General features: G+C 39.5%; 2 protein-coding genes across 2 annotated transcripts; both read left to right on the forward strand.

Annotated features, from left to right (window-relative positions):
* The first annotated feature begins 3,284 nt into the window (after window positions 1-3,284).
* On the forward strand, window positions 3,285-4,403 carry LOC139716274 (neurexin-4-like). Its single transcript, XM_071627842.1, has one exon. The coding sequence runs from the start codon at window positions 3,285-3,287 to the stop codon at window positions 4,239-4,241; it is 957 nt and encodes a 318-aa protein (XP_071483943.1). The 3' UTR covers window positions 4,242-4,403.
* A 12,779-nt stretch (window positions 4,404-17,182) lies between these two features.
* LOC139716222 (contactin-associated protein-like 2) lies at window positions 17,183-18,461 on the forward strand. The gene has a single exon (XM_071627786.1). It carries the CDS (start codon window positions 17,381-17,383, stop codon window positions 18,458-18,460), a length of 1,080 nt encoding a protein of 359 aa, XP_071483887.1. The 5' UTR covers window positions 17,183-17,380; the 3' UTR covers window position 18,461.
* The last annotated feature ends 553 nt before the right edge of the window (window positions 18,462-19,014 follow it).

Below are 19,014 nucleotides of genomic sequence, written 5' to 3' on the forward strand. Positions count from 1 at the left end.
TCGAGCTCTGCTTATGAGGATGGTGTCCTGTATTGATTTTTCCCTTGTTCACATACGAATACAGTATGTATTTTAATGTTGCGTTAATTCATATGCTATCAGGCACGGTGATGTTACCAAATTGACAATTCCTGTATTGATTTGTATATTTTACTCTGTTTTTGTTGTTATTGCATACTTTGTATCAATTTGTATTCATTTGTGATTATACTTGGAGAAAGAAAATGCAGAAATAAAACCAAACCAAATCAAAGCAAACCAAATACTGGGATTCTCATGTTTCAATGGTCATCGCTAGATTCAGTTAGGTCCTTCTTAGGACCCGGCAATGAATATGGTCATTGATTCACGTTTCAGGACAACTTTTGTTCCTGCCATTGGAAATGACTTGGTATACTGTCTTAATTTCTACCTGAGCAAAGCCGCATCTTTATTTACCAAGGTTTAAAGACGAGGTTCAATAGAATTCAATGGAATCAAGAGAATTCAAGCCGTGTAATCAAGCCAAAGCTTTAAGAAGTTATAGGATAAATACCAAAACCTTTAATTTGTTGGTAGCCCATGCAAATTTAAGAATGACAATTCATTTTGTATCTCTTTTTCTCTGAGTTAAACAAAACAGTATACAGTTGACTTCTAAATTCAAACGAGCTACGTTTTATTGTCTTTCAAAGCCTACATAGGACGATATTCTAAATTTGGCGACATTTTTCGGATTTGCTAAGATTTCTACGTTTGATTGATATCGTATCATTGTTTTATGACATATATCACTTTAATACTGATTACCTGCCTCTGTTTTCTTTAAGAGCAATGTCTATCTTTTGACGGTATCACGTTACTTCAAAGAAATAACTGCGCTTATAGACAACTGATGGAAGTCAATACATTGTGTATATAACGCGGGTTGATTACCATTTTGACATAATCAACATTGAACATCAGTCTTAGGTGATTCACCTGTCTTCATGTGTACTGGAGATTAGAAGTAACAACAACAACAACAACAGAAAATCATCAGAAGAGCGTTATAAAAACATGCAGGTAGTAGTGCAAAGAAAGCCACGAACATTCGCGTGTCTGGCTACGCCGACGGAACGAACTTGTCTGCCACTTAGAGTTAGTCATGAAAGTCATATGTTATTACTGCTCTAACTTTGTCACGTGACCTTCCGTGAAAGCCGTTGTTTCGTACCTGAATCGACCGCAAAGGATATACATGGACTTCTTCACCCACCCTTTTGTGAACTCGCGCCACGTAGATCATGACATCATCCGCCTTCATTCCCGGTAATAGAGTCAACTATCATTACTGAATCGTCTGGAAAAGTGTGCCATGACCTGACATCTACAGTGCAGTCACAGTATAGTGATATAAGGAGGTTGCTCCGTGTATAGGATGATGTTGACATCGATGAGCAGTAACGAACTCGAGACAAGAAACCACCTGTGGGTTAATGATTTTATTTAATTCTATCCACGCATCATCAATTATCACCTTTGAACGAATACTTATTCAGGGACGTCACAATCAAATGACTTGATTTAAGAACGTTTGATGGGAAGCAATCGTACCTCACCATCAAAGACTTCGACCCATAAGTAAAAACAGATTAAGGAAAGATCTACTGAATGTGAAATGTTGGAAAAATATCATCCTACCAAGGTCACACGTTACATAGATTATTTAAATGATGCTACATGAAGGGAAAAATAAAGTTAGAATATGAGTTTGATGTCATCTTGACATAGGCTTACAGATTCTTACATACCTGCCTGAATCTAAATACTGGTAAAATGCTTTATTACCATTCATTGTGTACCTCGTAAAAATATCATAAGGCGCTAATAGTAACAGACTGAACATTCTACGCTAAACACTTCACAAAAACATTGTTTTGATAGATAGTCACTGTAACCATGACGACGTGTGAGATGAAACAGTGACCTAGATATTTCAACGGCGGATTCTACGGAGATAGCGGAGAGGATGTGACACTTGGAAAGTTACTTGCTTGGGTATATTGTTTGCCATGTATCACATGCGTCCATTAGGGTTTAAGTTGAATGTTGATATTGTTAGACGTAGCGTGATGATATTTCATCGTGAAATGACTGTTCTGATGCATTTGGAAATACGGCATAAGAATGTCATGCACAGAAACATATTCTCTCTCCATTTGCCGTCTGTCGGCTTTCTGTTCAAACAAAACAAGACTTTAGATCATTGGATGCATGTTCAAAGAGAAAAGAAATTAGATGAAAGTCATTACTCTTTCAAGGACGATAAGAATCAGATATTGATTATCGGTGAGTGGCCAAACAGTTCGAGCAAACTCAAGCAAGATTCATTAAACGGAATATGTCTATATCCATTGGTAGACACGCGACCAATCAATCATTGATTCATCTGCTTTAATACTTCTTCTTTGATTTGGTGCGGCAAACTGACTTGTGCGAGGAGAGAACTTAGCAAATGTGCAGTAACGTAGTAACGAGCAATGATCTTCGGTATAAGTAGTCACAGGTTTGTTCCAGTTTTCTCAGCTGTCAGTGGCGTTTCAGGCACGGACACTCGACAGCTTGGAGCACAGATAAAAGGGAAAGTGTCAGCCCTTTCTCCTCTAATTAGTCTGATCCAATGACATCGAAGATGACTTGGAGGTCCCCGCATCGTTTCCGAGCAACTCCCCTACGTTTCGCATTATATACTTAGTACGGAAAACAGCGAACAGAGAGGAAATTAGAAGTTGAGTGATCGAACTCAAATCATTCAATTTTCTAACTTGTGTTTCAGCGCGAGTTGACTCTTTCCATCAGAATTCATAATTCCTTTGAAAGGAATTTGCAAATTTATTCACTTCTGACATTTCTATTGCCAGAATCTAATCTAATATGTGTCATAATTAATTGGTAAATTGCCAGGTTGTGGGTCTTAACGGGGCGCCACGAAAGCTTCGCTGACGGGGAGCAACTCTAACGCCCAATCAAGAATCAGGACAGTGACCTGCGTGGGACCCTTGCATGAGAGCGTGCCCTTGATTGGTGTAAAAAGACGTATGACTCGACGACTCTCCAGAAATTTCCCGCGATACTGTCGTGTGAACAATTTTCATTTAAGTGTGTTATGGTGTGTTCCACGGGGGATGTCACCGGCCAGACTTTGTATACAGGGAACTTCCGCGAACATAATGGAATGTATATAATTTTCCTTCGCCACTTACCGTGCCTTGGAAAGGTTATCATAAAGCCGTCCATACATGCCGACTTGCCTTTAGAACAGCATGCGGTGGATAGGAGTCATGCAGGCTCTAGGGATTTACAGGGAAGGGAGACCTACCGACGCACCTGCAGTGCAAGAAATAGATGCACCTGTTGCGCCGACAGTACCTGTATCGCGGACACGACAACCACCAGTAAGACCAAGACAGCCAAACCGGAACCCCTTGAACATGGCCACAGACCCGCCGAGACCCGAAACACCCCCTCCCCGGAGGCGTCCAGTGCGACCTAGTCGACGACCTCCGATACGACGCACAAAACCAACGACTCGTCCGACAACAGCACCCACGACGGCACCGACAACGATCGCCACGACTACACCTGCGCCGACACAGCCGCCAAATCCAGCGACATGCAACGAAATCTTTGAACGAGGCATGTGGACAGCCAGCCAGACCACATACTCAATCGATCCTCTCCGTAAAAATAAATTCTTTAACGTCCAATGTGAGCAGGTAGTTCAGGGTGACGGAAGTGTGAAAATGTTTACCCTGGTTAACCATTCCAAAATGGAGAGACTGAAAGTGAGAGGTTTCGAAGCTCCCGGGGAATTCAGTCTCGGCCCTGTGTACAACGCCTCCACCAAACAACTACGAGCTCTAACAGAAGCATCGGAGACCTGCTCACAGTTCATCGAGTACAGATGTCGTGGAGCGGTACTGATGTCGAGAGCGAGATCGGGTGAGACATACGGTTTCTGGGAGGACATCAACGGAGATCGTGTTGAGAGCTGGGGAGGTGCTCCAGCAAATAGTGGCATGTGTGCCTGCGGCGTGGACGGTAGCTGCCAGGGGGGAGGAATGTGCAACTGTGATTCGAATCCAAAGGCATTCCTGACTGATTCCGGAGACATCACCGAAAAGGAACTGCTTCCAGTCACTGACGTTCGTCTTGGCGATACAGGAGGGAAGAAGGAGACAGGGAACCTTCTGCTCGGACCGCTGAGATGTGAGGGCTGATTTATGTACGTGTGTATATGAGTGCGTTTTTGTACTCAAAAGTGATTTACAAACTGGGTATATGATGATTGAGATATCGGCTATTTAGAAAAGAAAAGCATTGACGATCAATACAAACTTGTCTGATTGTTTAAACAGATATGCATAGACAAGGAAAGAAGAGATTACTTCCTGTAAATCGTATTTACTTTACGAAGAAATGTTTGAAGACATTATCAGGCTATTAACAAACCTCTTTATCTTGTGAATATATCTCTTAAAGTCCTTTTGTATCCATCATAACTTAGAGATGACATTGGAGTCGTTTTCGTCATTTATCTTTTTGCCCTTCACTAATGCTTTATCGCAATATTCAGAATGTCATAAAATCAGACTTCGATAGTATAACTTCAAGGTGTTACTGATGTTTTTGTATTTTTTTTTTCATTCATCTGTTCCTAACCATTGTATTAAAGATAAGATGTAGAGACAGGAAAGATAGAGCGCTGATGGAAGAGACAGACGCCAGAGTCTTTTGTCCTAAACCCTAACAGGGATTATGTCATCAGTGGCATAACAATCCTCTATACTTAGACTGGCAATGGTTGATAGTCCGTGTCATTCCACACACATTGTGGAACCATTTTTCATATAGTACCCAGCATGATGGCTCGTTTTTGTTTTTGTTTTTTTTCGCAGGATTGCACTCAACATGCTGCTGACCATTTACCATCATCAATGTATGCATGTGCAGAATGATGTATTCTTGACATTGTAATAGTCCTTACATATGCACACACACGGTATAGGCACTACTGACCACTAATCCATTATTCAATGAATTCATAGTCTGTAAAGGAATTAGAACTATTGCCAACATTTCGATCTCGGAGAACAAAATCCAAAACTTGCTGTCTAATTTTCTTTTCCCATTCAGTGGTCAATCAGTGCTATCACACGTTTGCCGCAGTATGTAAAACACTGATGTGATGAATCATAGGCATGAGCCGAATACAGTTGATGACATTGTCGTAATATGCTGCCATATTGGACAGCTGAGCCAGCGTAGTAAGCATGTCATTGTACGTTTGATCCTTTGTTCAGGTTTATAGCACATGCTGCGTTGGCATGATATTTGGTATCATATTTTGTCCTATTTTGTAATATGAATGTTGTCTAAATTACATGCGCACATCATTTGCAGCTACTAATAATCTGTAACAGCTAACATAGGATGGTTATGAACAGTGATTAATGTACTCGGTATATAATGAGGTTATACGAAGAAAAAAAAAAACATTTTGCTATTTCTTATCGAACCCGGAGTGGCTTTACTTCACGAGGAATCAGTCACGACTATTTCTTTTCATACTCTCGGTTGCAATTGAAGTGAACAGAGAAGAAAATATATTATATTGATGACGTTGAAAATCGATGAACATAGAAATTGAAATGACAGTTACAATAGTGATATTACTAATGCTACATATATAGAATAATGACTACATAGTAAGAATAAGTAGTCATAAGGACAAATATTGAAAATTGATGAAGATTAAGCACGTTACAATCGAGGAAAATAAACTCATGGCGTTGATGATGAGAAAGGTTTTATAAATCCTCGTAATACACAGACATAGGTATATGCATATATTGCGTATTATCCAACCATATCCAACTTGCGACGATGCGTGCACATAGCCTACTTCTTTTGAAATATATTTTACCTTCTTGAATAATCCTTCCTTGTTTCTTTTTCCTAAGCAGAGTTCATGTCTCATGTTCCCAGTTATCATTCTTACCCCCCCCCCCCCGCCACCCCACTCCCGAAAATCTATTACATGGTAACACATCTTATTATGACGTATACTGGGTGGAGTTGGCACCAAATTACTTCTTTCGGGAAACATCTGGGAAACCTATGTCGAGTCGCAGCATCCAGGATGACGGTTGAAGTGTGTGCTTAATGCCAGACTTTAGCTCCGGAGCTGGTTGGATGCCAAACTAAACCCAAAGAGTACCAGCTGTGAGGATTACAAAGTGTCTTTTAGTCTTCCTCACTACCGTTCGATTCTATTCACACATTTAGAAATGCGTTACATTCTGATACTCATAAGGAAAAAAGACAACAAGAAAGCAAAAGACAGAATTTCAGTATACGATGTGTGTGAATAATGTCTTATGCGTTTTATACATCTTTGACATCAATGAGAAAGAGAGTATAGAATTATGCCAGCAGCGTGGACGTGCGCATCAACATAAACTCTGAGTTTCGTTGTATGTTGTAATAATATATTCCAAATGTACAGATGTTTTAGACTCTGCTGTGAATGTTCAATACTCACATCCTTGAGTTTCATGGAAAAAAAAAACATTTTTTTCCAAGTCGACAACTGTTCAAAACGAAATACCAGAGATTGAACATAATTATACCTGTCCTTCCTTAAATATCCATATATAGATGTAATAATGCTTTGTGTGCATTAGCCTCAACAGTTCTGCGCTTGACGTTGTTATATGCCATTGTACATGTATTTTTACGAAAATGTAATAAAATTTCATGCTTTATGAAGTCATGATCATTATGAAGTGTTTCTCTTCGGTATTTCTCGATAATTTAATTGATAGTTGTGATAGCGTTGACCAAGATTGTTGCGATCAAGGTCGTGGTGATTTAAGTCACAATTGCCTGTGCTGCTGTTGAGACAACTTTTCGGTGACCGTGTGTGAGTTGGCGTAATTATTGGCCTCCTTTTAGTTAAGTTGATGTCGATTGCTATCGATGATGCTGTTTCTTCTGATTGTGTTGGTGTTTGTGACAATGACCTTTGATTGTGCGAGTGCTGACTGTGTCATCAATTAAGTTCATTACAGCTAAGTTTGAAAAGGCTAATTTAGCCTTATCAAACTTAGCTGTAATGAACTTTAGGCTCACGAACGCATCGACGACACATTTAACGACATGATGACCGCGGCGGTGACTACCAGGATCGACGCTGACTGATGAAGAAATGATGACAACAGATGATGAAGATACCTGAAATTCAAATGGCAATCCAATTCATGATGAGCTTGAAACTAGCAGGCTAGTAAACAGACCAATGCCAGTTTTGTATATATCGGTCAAGCAGACAAGGAAGTCGCGAAATTTCATAAGTTCGCATATTTTTGCGAAATGGTAATGATATCGGTCGTGATAATTACGATCAACCGGTACATGAAAAAATGTGAAGTCTATTTCTACAATTAGCCACTTCATCCCTACCTTGTGAAAAGTCACCACTGCTAATTCACAAAGATATTTCTAAGAATGATTGCTTCTTTTCTCGAGTTTGTGTCACAAAATGATTTTTTAACGAAAACTTTTTTTTTTTGCAAGCGAGTGGGATCATGATAATTAAAGGGGAAAACTCCACTCCAAATATTAGTTACTCTTGTAAGAAAGAGTAAAATGTTACAAGTTCAACGGTACAAAATTTAATCAAAATCGGATGAAAAATAAGGAAGTTATGACATTTTGAAATTTTGCTATCTTTTTCTCTTTTTTTTTTGGGGGGGGAAACAGTTTTTGAACAGTCAATATGAATATACAAACGAAAGAAAGGTTGTAGAATTAAACGTCATTGATTTTTTTTTTTTTTGGATCATTTCAAAACAAGGCTATTTTTCTTGATTACAGTAAAGTAATCATTTGGGAAATCATCAAAAGCTCAACACTAGATTTAAAAGTGGTAGTAATAATCACTGGGACAGTGATTGTCGAGGAGGGGGATAGTGTTAGGAAAACGCCGTTAGAAAGTCCCCCCCCCCAAAAAAAAAAAATAATAAATAAAAAAAATAATAATAATAATAATAAATAAATAAATATATAATAATAATAATAATAATTAAAGTAAAATACAATAAAATAAATAAATCAATAAGTAAATAAAATAGTGACCATGCATGTCATTCCCTCACAACTGTACATAAAATTCTTAAAATTCCTGTTTTTCATTCAAACGCAATTATGCCTGAGGCTCAAATCCTCATATGTCTAACTGATCACTATTCTAAAGTTATTCAACCAGGAATAACGTCATGTTTCAGACTTCAATGACAGAAACATTGAATTTTCGTCATTCTTTTTTTTTCTTCACACGATCAATGGAAATTGTGAAGGTATGACATGGTTGGCTCACTCATTTGCATATTCAGATCCACTGAACAAGAACTGTTTTGCAGAAATTAGCAAACCTTCAAAATGTCATAACTTCCTTATTTATCATCCGATTTACCGTTGAACTCGTAAGATTTTACTCTTTTTTATCAGACCCCTTACTGGATTGGATTTCCTCTTTAACATCTTATTTGTTACCAATGAGGTCGCGACTGCTTGGAAAAGTCAAGCAAACAGAAGAAATGTTGATATATCTTACATTCACCGTTACATTCGCTGTTTAATTTTGTTCTGTTTGAATTGTGTTCACCTGACTGTAGTCTATTAATGGGTTATTGATGTCAAATTTGACATCGAATGGATTTTCACTTTAATATCCTGCAGTCATGACAGTGCTAACAGTCAACATTTGACTTGATTGATTTATTAGTCTATACCTAAAATGAGAACAATCACCATCCACGGGCAGATACAAGGCCTAACATTGCAGTCAGTACAAATCCAACATGAAAGGAATCTCACATAGTGATTATACAGGTATATTGAATCATTACAGAATATGAAACATTCTGATTTAAGACGCCAAATGACCTGCCTTGATTCTAGGACATATTTATTGCATACAAGAGATAAGGGATGAAGAGTAAGATTATAGAGAAATAAAGACGAATGAGTTGTTGTACTAGTGCATATAGTCATAACAGGCACAAGTGATTACGTGATATTATAAAATGGGTTCAAGAATGTAGCCAATTGGAAGCGCTGAAATGAGTCACGTGGGCGTGCATTATTTTCTTCGGGTAAGCACTAAGAAGAGTCTCTCTTCCACCTCCCTGGCCTGACGTACGTCACAATGTTTTACACGAGCAGTGCGCACTCAATCAGTTGTTACAAGTGCGTCACGCGCTACTATACGCGCTGTCAATCCTGTAAACAACTTCTAGTTCGGGCCGCGGGCTGCCACAACAGCCGGCGGCCTTTCTTGTGCATAACAGTACGTGGCGTACGTATACTCTTATACGTACGTACGTACAGTACTTATAGTGTGCGGGATTTCCGAGTGCGACGTGCGTAAATGTTTGGGACGAACATCTTCGGACGTCTTGACTTTATATTATCACGACCCTTGTGATTCAAGTCCACAGGTTATTACATTATTATATTATGCGTAGAACTCCATGTGGTTAATGCAATGTGTGTAAGAAGTCACCATACGGTCATGACAAACTACGAAAGTCTGTTTTGTTTTGTTTGTGTGTTTGTTTGTTTTTGATGTTCTTATCATTTTTAATTGTTGTAGTCGCCCCTTTTAGTTGAGGACAATAACAGTGAAAAGCCGATATGATTGTTGCTGAATGGTGGTTGATTGATTGAATGATTGTTGCCGTTTACTACATTATTTTGATGTCTTTGAAATGATCTACTGCAAGTGTATATTGGAGACAAATTAAGAAGCATACTTGGGGGAGCGATCATCTCATAAGTCAGCTATTCTAGGCACACAGTCCGCAGTCGCTTTATCCGCCCCTTTCTCGATATATCCATTCATTCTTCCACCATTACCTTACCTACGTAATCAGTCAATATATTATCCTAATTCATAGTTCAGTTAAAAGGAGGACAATGTTATCTAGCATTTTATACTTTATTGTATCCTCTCTTCATAGCAAAATGCAACGGAGCGCCGATTTCATGAGTGTAAAGAAAATTAATAGATCTACTGTACTATTGTGCTGGGGTAAAATCTTTACAATGTTTAAAGGGATTGTACAGTTATGGTTGAGACCTAATTTCAGGTTTCTAACATTTTTGGTGAGATAATGAGAAACCTCTTATAAAATGTGAAAGAGCATGTCGTTCTATGAGGAATTCAACGTTTATTTGATGAAAATTGGTTTTGAAATGGCTGAGATATCAAAAAGAGCGATTCTGATAAAGTGTGGGACCCACACTTTATTACGATCGCTTTGTTTTACTTTGTTTTTTGATGTTTCAGTCATTCCAAACCCGATTTTCGTCAAATAAACTTTGAATTCCTCTAAAAATGGCATGTTCTGTACTATATCATAAGTGTTTTCTTAGTATTTCGCAAAAAGTTAAAAACCCAATTCTCATCTCCACCAAAACTGTACTATCCCTTTTTAACAAATGTGTTTGAATGCGAATGCAGCAAACAATTCACAGTGAAAACATGCTGCCTTGCAACGAACGTTATGTGTCATACCAAATGTTCTAGCAAACAGATGTTTTGAAAATAAGCCAAGAGTGAGATTTTTCTAGCAGCTGACGAAAGAGTGATAATTGGAATAACGAGGCCCTGTCTAGAATCATATGACCAGGCATATCCGCATCGGTCAGGCAGTCTTACAAGGCGACATGGATTGTTTCCGCTTTTTTTTCGTAGTTAACAATGTTAGATGAGTTCTTCACACTCTTATTTTCTCTCAATGCAAGCGCGCCCACTTTTGGATCACATGATCAGGCTCAGGATTGTTTCCTGCCGTCAGTCGGCCTGCCCGCTATGATCTTTGGGCTTGACAGCTGAAGGCCTACCTACTCCTCCTGAGCTACATCGCCAAAAAAGGTTATACAATCTTAGCTAGGTAGTCATGGTGACAGCCACCAAATAGTAGGCCTAACTAGAAAATGCCGCCTTTGAATACTCTCAGGTGGTTATCGATAATCAGATTAGCTTCTATCACACCGACTATGGGGAGGAGTTATTCCAACAATTTATACCTTACTTTTCGGGGTTTTAAATTGATATGCCCAATGTGATTCAACGTCACAGTGGAATTTATTTCAAGTCAAATCACAGATCTTCTTCGATTTTTTTAGGTAAATTTGTCAGTTTCTCTTGAATACAAGCTTTCTAAATTTTGATAGTACTCTCTCTTTGACGTCAGTGTATTGCACTGATTAGTACGACGGATTTCCTATATTGCCTTGTCAGTCAAATGTTCTTCGGAAAGCTTATTATAAATATCCTGTTTATATCCCCACCCCATTTCATGTGATTCACTCACGCGGCAACTTGTAAACAAATTCAGGCGATATCCTCACCCAGTCATCAGACTCGCGGCTGTCTCCATGGTAACAGTGGGAGCTTAAAACTTTACAGTCCGTGCAATGCACAATCGCCCCTTTGAACAGATTGTCGGCTTATGCGCATAATTTTGCATCCCATATACGAAGTCACTAGAGTTACTTGGGGAAGACATAAAATTGGGAGATGAAAGATGAGGGTGGTGTTATGATAGGTGTTCCGCTGATTCCCCTTGCCAATTACATGCTCCTTCCTTCCCAACCACCTGTCCTCGTCCATCTCCTCTTTTCATCTCTCTTTCTCCCTTCCATCTATCTGACTATCTATTTAACTACTTACTTATCTCTTTTTTTGTCTATCTCCATACCTCGTTTTATTCACAATCTTGTCAACAAGCTATTGAAGGGCGTTTGCAGTCATAATCAATGGCAATCAAATTCTCAAACTCTTGAAGAGATCAGTGCTCTAATGATGTGGCATTGCACCTTGCAGCCACGACAACCTCCTGTTTTAAGATACGCAATAATCTTCTGCTCGTAACATTGTGCTACCAACAGTCACAATACAGATGAGTTACAAACAGGTGAAACAAAAGAAATCTCAACACAAACCACGCACATACACATGTAATACAGACTCCTCTTACGAACTAGGTACAGAAGGACATCATTTATGCATATTAAGACAAAACAAACATAACATTTTTGAATGCACAGAACAAAGAGAGAAAAACAATTACCAGAAAGGATAACAAATCACAGAAATGCTTTAGTGTTCAATGAGAAATCATGTAATTATTTTCTGTTTTATCTAATCAGGGTAGCCACGTCAGTTATAAAACTGCTTTCAATGAGGGCTCTGCAGATGGGTAAAAACGTAAAAATACAATACATAACATTTAAAAATAAAAGTTTACGGATAAAGCTGCAACTGACAAAACATACTTTCAAGACATGGTTACACATTGATAACAATAAAGTTGAAATGTCTTTGAACATAATCAATAATACATTATTAAAATATACGTTATATTACTCATACATTTCTAAAATTATCATATATCAATTTCCATAAGTAAAGTAAGATAAAATGCTCGTTAAAAGACAATGCACAATGAATAAACTGATATGATCTGACTTCTTTCTCCCAAAGTCACTCCAATCATCATACAAATATATTAGCAGTAAACGGGCGGAGTACGAAGAAAAGAAGAAGAAGAAGATTGCAGAGGAAGAAGAAAGATGAAGGAAAAGGCAGTAGAAGAAAAGAAAGAAATAACTGCATGAAGGAGGAGCAAAGGAGGGAAGGCACTCCGAAAGCATGATAAAGTAAATGTGAACGGCTTCACAAACAAACGTATACCAACAAAATCTGCTACAAAATCTAGAAACAAATGTAATGCAAGTAATGCATTATGTATTCTCTTTATGTTTAATCTCATGTGTTTGGTATTGATTAGGGTGCTGCAGGCTCTGTATCTGTATAACAGCAGGCGAAACATATTCCTGTTCTTTAGATATAAAGTCAGATATGCTTAAAAATATATTTTGCACTTTCAATATTCACAAACCCAAAACTGATGTGATTAATACAAATTTCGTTCATTGTGATCTTGTGAACTATATTCATTGATCTGTGTTAAGGCCTGTGTAACAGGCCTGACATTAACCCATTAATGATACCTGGCGTTAGTGGTCACTGTGATCTGCGCAAAATGAGATATTTTTTGTATTATTACATGGAGTGAGGTTACATGTCTATCGAATAAAAATGTTGAAGGTGACAATTTATTACTTTTGCTTTCTTTCAGAGAGAGTCAGAAAATTGTCATTGTTTCGTTGCCTTGTACTGCACATGTTCGAACTATTCCCAAATCTAGCTAAAACAGTTGTTCAGACAAATTACGGTGAGTCACCACTGCAGAGTCCTAATTCCTTATAGGTACCTGTGCGTATCAAGCCGTGAGAAATACCTTGTCAAAAATCTGCAACGGACGCAGCGTTTCCGCGTGACCTGCGTGAGTGAAAAGCTGCGAAGCCATTTCTCAATTTGCAGCTACAACCCGCTTGCAGAAAATATTGAGCAGATTCGGCGAAGGGATGCCGACGTTAGGCAGTCTTCTGTCTGTGGCTCTCTCACCAAGTTCAAATAAAACGTAAAATGTCCTACCTACATGTGAATAGCATTTGACAAAAGTTAGCATCCTCTTTGTTTTTCGTTAGTTGAAAATGTCCTGACCAGAGCAATGCAACAAAACACAATGAACCACGCACAAAGATTGTACACACCTATTTTCTTTCCTAACTCTCCACATCTATTTCTATCTTCTTCCACCCCTCCCCCTTTCTCCCTCTTTGAGTATGTAAAGTGTATGCCTGTTATGTATGAGTGTCAATGTATACTCAGTACTATTTATGAATTATATAGGCTTGTGTAATGGCAAATGATATCATGATAATGTAACTTGATCCTTTTGTTACCTAAGAATAATGTTCTGCTACTCGATTGGTGTCTATCACAGTGAATTTTGGAGGTTGAAAGGTAGTAAACTGGATTGCTTGTTTGTTGATTACTGTCTTTTCAGTGCTATAATAAGGGATGACACAATTACAATCAATCTGGCGCGTGGCTTTGCATATACACTTGCACCACAGACTACGGGCACGAGGATAATGCATAATCAAAAAAAAAAAGAAGAAGAAGAAAGGAACAGAAAGGAAAATGACAATATATACCACATGATTCAAGCACGGATACTTCCGGCAATGCGAGTTTCCTGCAGACACTGTCAGGGACAGCAGTACTTGGACTAGACACTGTACGTCAAGGTTTGATTACGGATTATCTTGGACACTTCAAATAGACTAGTTCAGCGGTTTGTTCTAACACGGAAAGCGATGCCTTGGACGCGTCTTTTGCAAACGTGATTAACAACCAAGAGATATATCTGTAATCCCACAGGGTTCAAGCTTCTTGCTGAAAGATAAAAGCGTAACACTTGCAACACGTGTTATAGGTTAATATAATGTTCACAATAAGGAATCGATATATATGGCGAGGGGCAGAGAGACAGAGATGGAGAGAGAAAAAAAAAAGAGATCGAGGGAGAGATGAAATGACGTGAGACGGAAAGCGACGACATCCTGGCTTGGGGCACAACCATATACCCATAAAACGATGCCGATGATCACCATGATGGTGATGGTGATGATGACAGGGCAACGACAGCCATTTTGTCTGTAAATATTATGGTAATCATGATCGTAATCATCCACAGATAAGAAACTGATCATTGATACAACATACACATGACATGAAGGTGAGATATCACTGCTAACATCACAACCATGCACCGCTATCATCATTGTCGTCATCAATACGTTTGGATTATTCACGAGTTCGCACCTATCGTGTATAGTCTTACATACAAGCTCGCTTCATGTCCCCTACATTACCCAGACGCGTCTCAACTCTGCACGGCTTTAGAACATACCCTGTCTAACCGAGATGTGGGGAAAGGTATTTGTAAATGAGCCGATGATTGACGAAAATTGCCGATAATAGATAACACGTCGAGCAAACGATGAAAGTCTGAGACTCACAAGAAGTATTACCCAAATTACGCGAGCGCGACAACATGCCAAGTTCATGGTCGTTAGGACGTGTTGTTATTTCAGGTCAGAGTGGTTTACATCGTATGAAACTTTTGTGGCTGAGTTGGCATACCTAAATCGAATTTGTGTTTGGTATGCACGGTGCAAAAAAAAAACCACGAAACAAAACAAAACGAAAAACCACACACACACACACACACACACACACACACACACACACACACATACACACACACAAACAAACAGACCAAAAACAAAACAAAACAAAACAAAACAGTGTTTATGTTAGATGACACGTTATTCGTAGGATATGCTTACATAACGCTCTGCCGGTTCGATTGGAAGTTCCATTTCTCATAACATCTAAATCATTTCCATTTAAAAATGCGAGACAAAGTTTAGGATTCTCATCTTCTAACCTATGATAACTGGATATAGAAAGCTATGACTGAAATGGTCATATCCAAGTGTTATAAATTGTGTTTTACAGACGATCTCACGACACGCCCTACAGTTACGCAATATTGCACGCACATTTACACAATCCAATCTATCTCTTGATTGCTAACAGCATGCAATTCGTCAGGTTTCTATAAAGGTGTGTGGATTACTGAAAAAAAGGTGGACCTTGAGCTGTGTTACTTTTGAAAGCCGAGAGAAAACGGTCCCAAAATGACTTAACCCCACCCCCCCCCCCCAAAAAAAAAGGAAGCTCGAAAAGACAATAGATTTTGTGCAAGTACTGTAGTACTTTATTCTAAAACTATATGAAACAAAACGTGAATAATCACAGATGCATGTATGCCAACAACCAACGTAAAAGAAAAAAAAATCATTGCAGCAAATACATTTTTTCTTTATTACTTTGGGAAGATTATACATACAATATAATAATACTACCTTTTCAACTCTTAATCATTCTCATTTGAACATTACCATTAAATTTACCTCTTTGTCTTGTGTAAGGTAAGTGCCCTCCGAGCACTCCCTTATGCTTCATGTGATATATACAATCGAATATTAAAGAAAAAACGAATGTGTGTAGAGTGCATTGTTTAACCTGTGAAAATCATCTTGATTGTATAAGACTGCCTTTATAAGAACTGTTGCTGTAGAAGGATTCGGGCTGATAATTAGATTTCAATCAACACTGATCAAAGACCCGGTCTTTTTCCGATATCACATTGTCTTTTAATCAGTTTACAAAACAAAGACACGCTCATATTGACATCACAAATATATGTTCAAGGACTTAGCGAGAAAATTCTCCATGCTTCGTGTGAACAACTGCAACGATTTCTTTCGTCGTCGTTGTTGTTGCGGTGTTTTATCTGGACTGCGCATTGATAAGCGTAAAAGGTGTGTGAAGTGTCAAGAAATTGATAGTAACGTCAAGGTGTTACGTTGCTCTAGGGTGCCATCTTCATTTTTGCCGTTGATGGTGTAACATTTTACATTGCTGTAACTAGTATGTGACCATAGAAAAAGAAAATGAGAGAAGAAAATATAAAGCAACCAGTTGTCCGGAGAGAGAACAGTATTGTCAGAGACGACAGTGGGTTGATGACAACATTAGAGCACACGTATAAGCGCAAAACAACAAAAAGGGACATTATGTACGACTTTACCATCAGCTTTCATTATGAGTCATTTAATGTGCTTTAAAAGACCTAATCACGTTTCAAAGTCGTCCGAACTAGTGATTAGTCAAGAGGAACGTTTATGTGCACCATTTACGCAACTCTAGCACCACTCCATGAGGTGGCGGAGATTAAGTGAAGTGAAGCTGATTCAAACAGAGAAATATTCTTTGCCTCCTCAAGAGCTTGATGATATCAACTGCTTTGGTATGTTAAATCCCGTAGAGCTCATAATTGGCCTGATTACCTCTGTCGATCTAGACAAAATTAATTGGGACTTTGCCAGGCAAGCAGGATTAAACCTGCCCTGCCGAGACATTTCAGCGAGGGCAGACTTTTCCACGAATCAGAGCGCGCGACAGATGACGCTGTAACTGACTGCTCTTAACCCAAGCGCTGAGTGGTCACGACAGTCTTATTTCCGTAGTTCTGCTCCAGACATTTTTTAATGTCTGTAGGGGAAAGGCGCTGTAGCTTTCAGAGGACAGAAAGCTTCGCCTGCTGTGTGTGATGGAAACCTACGCCTTGTACTTATGTCAACGAAACGGACTGCATTCTTCCTTTATAACATTCTGGCTTTCAGCAGTCCTAACGGATGTATATGACGTGATGGTTGATGAACTGCGATCACGCTTACATATTTGAAAACCAACACTGTGTCGATGTTTCTTTTTTCCGCTAGTGCGACTTAACTGAAAAACATGGAGAAAGTAATAATGGTCTGTAGTGCGCTGTTCGCCATATTCTTCATGTTCGAGTACGTGAAGGGACAGACGTATACAGTCCAAGACATTGCCGATATGCAGAATCAGGTAATGTACGAGATGTTTGATTATTTTCACTTTTCTCAAGAGAGACAGCTCACAACTGCCTTTGAAAAACTGAAAACGCTTGAGGCACGAATGCTGCAGGTTGAGAGAGCACTCGGGCTTGATGCAGGTGATGCCGCAGCTGTGCCTGGCTTCGTGCGCCCGACGGCGTTGTATGTTCCTGACCCATTACGTCGAGAAAACTACAGGGAGAGGAAACGTCCCCAGGCGTCGCACGCAACTGCGTTTCCTCGACGTCATTACAACGGTCGCGTCACTCCAGCTCCACCCAGGCCACCAACATGGGCACCAACCCGACCAGCGCCTACCATCCCCCCATCACCAACCCAGCCTCCCTATGCGAGAACTTGCGCAGAAATCTATAAGATGGGGTTGCTATCTGACCAGGAACCGTTGTATTCTGTCGACCCACTTCGCAACGGCAACTTGGTGAACGTTGTATGCGAGAGGGAAACTCGAAAAGACGGTACTACGGCAGTCTACACGGTTGTAGGACATTCCCAGATGCGGTCGCTTGAGGTCAGCGGCTACGAGGAGCCCGGACTGTTCAGCCTAGACCCTAAGTACGATGCATCTAAGAAACAATTGAAAGCATTGACCGCTTTGTCGCAGTCGTGTTCGCAGCGGATCGCCTACCGTTGTCGCGGCTCAGTTCTGATGGTGCGTTCCGACGTAACACGCACAACGTATGCATGGTGGGTAACCATCGACGGAGACCGCGTCGAGAGCTGGGGTGGAGCACCGATCAACAGCACGATGTGCGCGTGCGGGACGACAAGGTCGTGCATGACCGACAGAGCGTGTAATTGCGATTCTAACGGCAAAGGTGCAGACGTCGGCGACATCACACAGAAAGAGTATCTTCCGGTCACGGATGTGCGTCTCGGTGACACAGGAGGAAAACGCGAGATGGGTTACATTCAACTTGGGGCTCTACGATGTGAAGGGTAACTCTGTGGTATTACTTTGAGGTTGTTCAGCGTTAGCGATTACCAGTATGTTGAAAACCAGTCATACTACCATCACCTAGCTGTTACAGTGAGATAACTCATCAGTATCGTTGTCCTTCAAAAGGCATTGCTAAAAGACGAGCAAAAGCAGCCACTGGACGCCCGGCATTTGGGGGTTGGCAAGTTATTTTTACATTTCGCAGAAATGATATCTGATTGTGAACAAAAAACAAACAAATAAATATGTACTATCGAACTTGATTGCGTCATTTCTTGTACTGCTTGATTGTTATACTGCTAAATAGTGCTGAATACTATTCCATCCCCACTGAGAAGTATTTCTTATTATAACGTAATTAAATAATATACGTAAATACATCGTATCAACTGTCGCCTCTAATAACTATCAGAATCCCGCATCTAAAGTAATGAAAAATGTTTGCACTCCAGGTGTCAACCGTAATTAAGAAGCATCCTGGGTATTCGAAGAGATATCAAAGATTCAGAATGATAATTAACTGCATTGTCTATCATTTTGAAACACAGACTATTTGA

This window comes from Diadema antillarum, unplaced genomic scaffold (assembly GCF_040938485.1).
Source record: "Diadema antillarum isolate AM-2024a unplaced genomic scaffold, OU_Dant_1.0 scf00000063, whole genome shotgun sequence".
NCBI classification, from domain to species: domain Eukaryota; kingdom Metazoa; phylum Echinodermata; class Echinoidea; order Diadematoida; family Diadematidae; genus Diadema; species Diadema antillarum.

Excerpts from the sequence above, each read along its gene's own strand:
- LOC139716274 (XM_071627842.1), top strand. The coding sequence starts at position 3,285 with ATGCGGTGGATAGGAGTCATGCAGGCTCTAGGGATTTACAGGGAAGGG.
- LOC139716222 (XM_071627786.1), top strand. The coding sequence starts at position 17,381 with ATGGAGAAAGTAATAATGGTCTGTAGTGCGCTGTTCGCCATATTCTTC.